Source organism: Fomitiporia mediterranea, assembly GCF_000271605.1.
Source record: "Fomitiporia mediterranea MF3/22 unplaced genomic scaffold FOMMEscaffold_4, whole genome shotgun sequence".
Taxonomy (NCBI): Eukaryota; Fungi; Basidiomycota; class Agaricomycetes; order Hymenochaetales; family Hymenochaetaceae; genus Fomitiporia; species Fomitiporia mediterranea.
Genome location: NW_006760389.1, coordinates 526,187 through 529,143, shown reverse-complemented (window position 1 = coordinate 529,143; position 2,957 = coordinate 526,187). Strand labels below are relative to the sequence as shown.

Here is a 2,957-nt window from a genome sequence, read left to right as displayed (position 1 = left end):
ACAAAGTGTGAAAGTGAGACAATAAATTTAGCTTAGTAAGTAGAGGTTATTGATCTGGAAATGAATTCCACATGATTGAGTCACTATACCAAATATCTAGAATGAGTACAAATTACTATGCAGGTTACTATTTAACATGCTTGAGACACTTTTTAGTACTGAACAACTTAACAACTACCCAAAGCAAGGAAATCCCATCCAAAAATACTTGGAAAAGGAAAATCTTGTCCTACAAGATCAACTTCATAGTCATGGTCTGAAAGGTCATCATCTCCATATGATGTATATGGCTCATGTATGAGATAGATTTCTTTGCAGGTACTAGTGCAAACAACACGTACTTTCCCCCTAAATCTGATGTGATTCTCCATCCGGTCACGATCAACAGTAGAATAAGGGTAATGAAGCTTGTGAATTATAGGGAAAGTTTTTTGAAATCCATCACCGTTATATAGATCGCTCTGCAACCTCGAGACATCTTAGCATGGTGTATAATGCATCAACACATTCACGCATATTCCCCACAACGGTGAACTTGCGGAGGTTAAGATATTCCAGATCTGGACAAAGAATCCGACATCGCACTTTTGTGCAGAGTCTGACAAGGCAATATATGTACATGTAGACAATACAATCGAATATAAGGACCCACAATATACAAAAAATATGTCTTAGCAATATATTCCAATACATTTTCGTGTTTGTTTTTGTGATGGATTGTTTGTATCCTGAGGGCGAAAGCCTGCATTTGTAATGCTTGGTATAGAAAGGAAGACAAAAAGCTGTGCTGAAATAGTGCAACTAAACAAGCATAGCTCTCGAAGGAGAGTGATGGTGTGCATAAATCGAGCTTAGTTTGCGCAGTTACCGCCGCCATACTTACTCTTCCAGCTGCCTTTACTGTGCACCGGACCATCTCAACAATCTCCGACTCTCTTCTCACCTCTCAACAACTTGAGAGCACTTATTCTCTGTACAAACACATAGAAGGCCTGCCAGCTTGCTCGGACGATGGCTTTCGCGTAACAGTCCCGTGGAGACTAGAGACAGCAACATTCGCCTCAGGTTGCCTCTGGGGGAAACCAAACACCTTATACCCCACCCCCACCCCGGCAAAATGGAAGAGAATATTGAAGGCTCAGGCGGGCTATACAGGTGGTAGAGACTATACAGAGCATGTTCATTATGAACTGATCACACATAGTTTAGGTGATGTGAATCATTTGAACCTTGGTAATTGACTTGTAGAACTACTGGGAAAGCTTCTGATTATCTACAACAGAGATAATTAGGAATTTCAGATATTGTCTAAAAATGTTCAACCAAGGAGGAATCAAGGATGTTCTACCAGTCCTCATACATGAATTGAATATTGCCTGTTTGAGTTGTCGGGCCTGCAACGTAAAATTTCTTCCTGTCACTGATGTGGCTCCACATTCTTTTACAATCAGCTGTAGAAAAGTATTGAGGCCAAGACTCATCTATCAGATAATTCCACATCTTCAGAGCATTCCAACGTGATTTCAGCATAGTGCATAATACACTAACACATTCACGTTCTTCCCCAACAATGTAATAGTCGTCGAAGCTAAAGTAACTCAGATTGGGACACATAATCCGGTTGCTTGTAGCTAAAGCACGATGACCTTTATCCGTGCCACTTGGTACGGAAAGAAGTTGAAAGAGCCGTGCTGATACAGTGCAATGTTTCAAGAAGATCGCCTGAAGCAGAGGAAGGAGAGGAAGGATGAACGTAATCGTAGCTTCGTCCGCACAATTTCCATCTAGTTCCAGATACGTTAATGGCGGGAGGGAACGCTGGATAAAAGCCGAGAGAATTTCGCCTCCATTTCGGGAAGCGAAATCTCGATAAAGAAGCCCTGTCAAAGCAGGGAGAACCAGTTTATCGATCACTAGGTGTGACCTGGTACCCGACAATGCAAAGCGTTTGAGGTTATGCGAGATGAGAGCGTGATCCTCGTCGTTTGTCTGTTTATGAGTTCCATGGATATTAATTCGAAGTTGATTCAAATTCGGAGCCACCTCGAGAAATTTTAGACACATTGAAGGTGCGACATTCGAAGGTGATGCGGCACCCGAATCGAGATCAACTGAGCGTGCTGATAAATACATTGACCTATCTCCAATTCCGAGATGAAACTGGCCATCGAGGTGAAGATACTCGAGCTTAGAAGACTGCTCCAGATTGATATTTCCATCTCCATTTCCAACACATCCCTTCCAGAGTTGGACGTACAAGCGGAGTGAAGTTAACATTGGCATATTTGTTAGTCTTATCCCCGGAAAGCTGGGAGACATATAGAACCGCCAATAAAAATAGACATCCCCCCAATGCCATTGATGATCGATCAACATTAAGACGATGCGCTCGCCTATGAAACTCTCGGAATGATGGTACTTGAAGTCGCATGTGACCGAGTAATTCAGTGGCGCCCTGTTTGATCTGTGAAGCCATGTACTGAAGATTTCAATCCAATTATCACGACCCCAAACTGGAAGATAGCAGTCTAGGTAGGTCCAGAGAACTCCTAGCGACAGAGATACATTGCGCCATCGCCGACAGACGCTCGAAATTTTGATCGGTACAGTAACGGATTGCCACTCGCGATGAGAATCGCGCACACACTCGTGAAAAATGTCGCCAAGTGTTTCCAAAGGGAGTGTATCGACGGTCATGTTATACGAGGGCATCCACAATTAATCTCTTGTGTTGAATGTCCTTAGCAGGAGACGGCGACCCAAAGTCGGATTTTTGCTATATCTTTTTAGAAAAAGACGAGTCACTGTGTCAGACGTCTTACGGATGAAGTAACTTCAAAATGACAGGATCATTGACTGACATACCTACTAGTAGATCTGGGTCCAAGAGCACGAGTAGTATATGAGATACGAGGAGAAAGTGACTATTGTAACCTCATAGGTTACGCGCATCTCCA

The 2,957-nt window shown here is 42.8% G+C and overlaps 1 protein-coding gene across 1 annotated transcript; it reads right to left on the bottom strand.

Moving 5' to 3' along the window:
- Positions 1–1,344: 1,344 nt before the first annotated feature.
- FOMMEDRAFT_153822 (uncharacterized protein) lies at positions 1,345–2,712 on the bottom strand (the record flags this gene model as incomplete). Its single annotated transcript, XM_007264465.1, has 1 exon — positions 1,345–2,712. One exon carries the CDS (start codon positions 2,710–2,712, stop codon positions 1,345–1,347), a length of 1,368 nt encoding a protein of 455 aa, XP_007264527.1.
- Between the last annotated feature and the right edge of the window lie 245 nt (positions 2,713–2,957).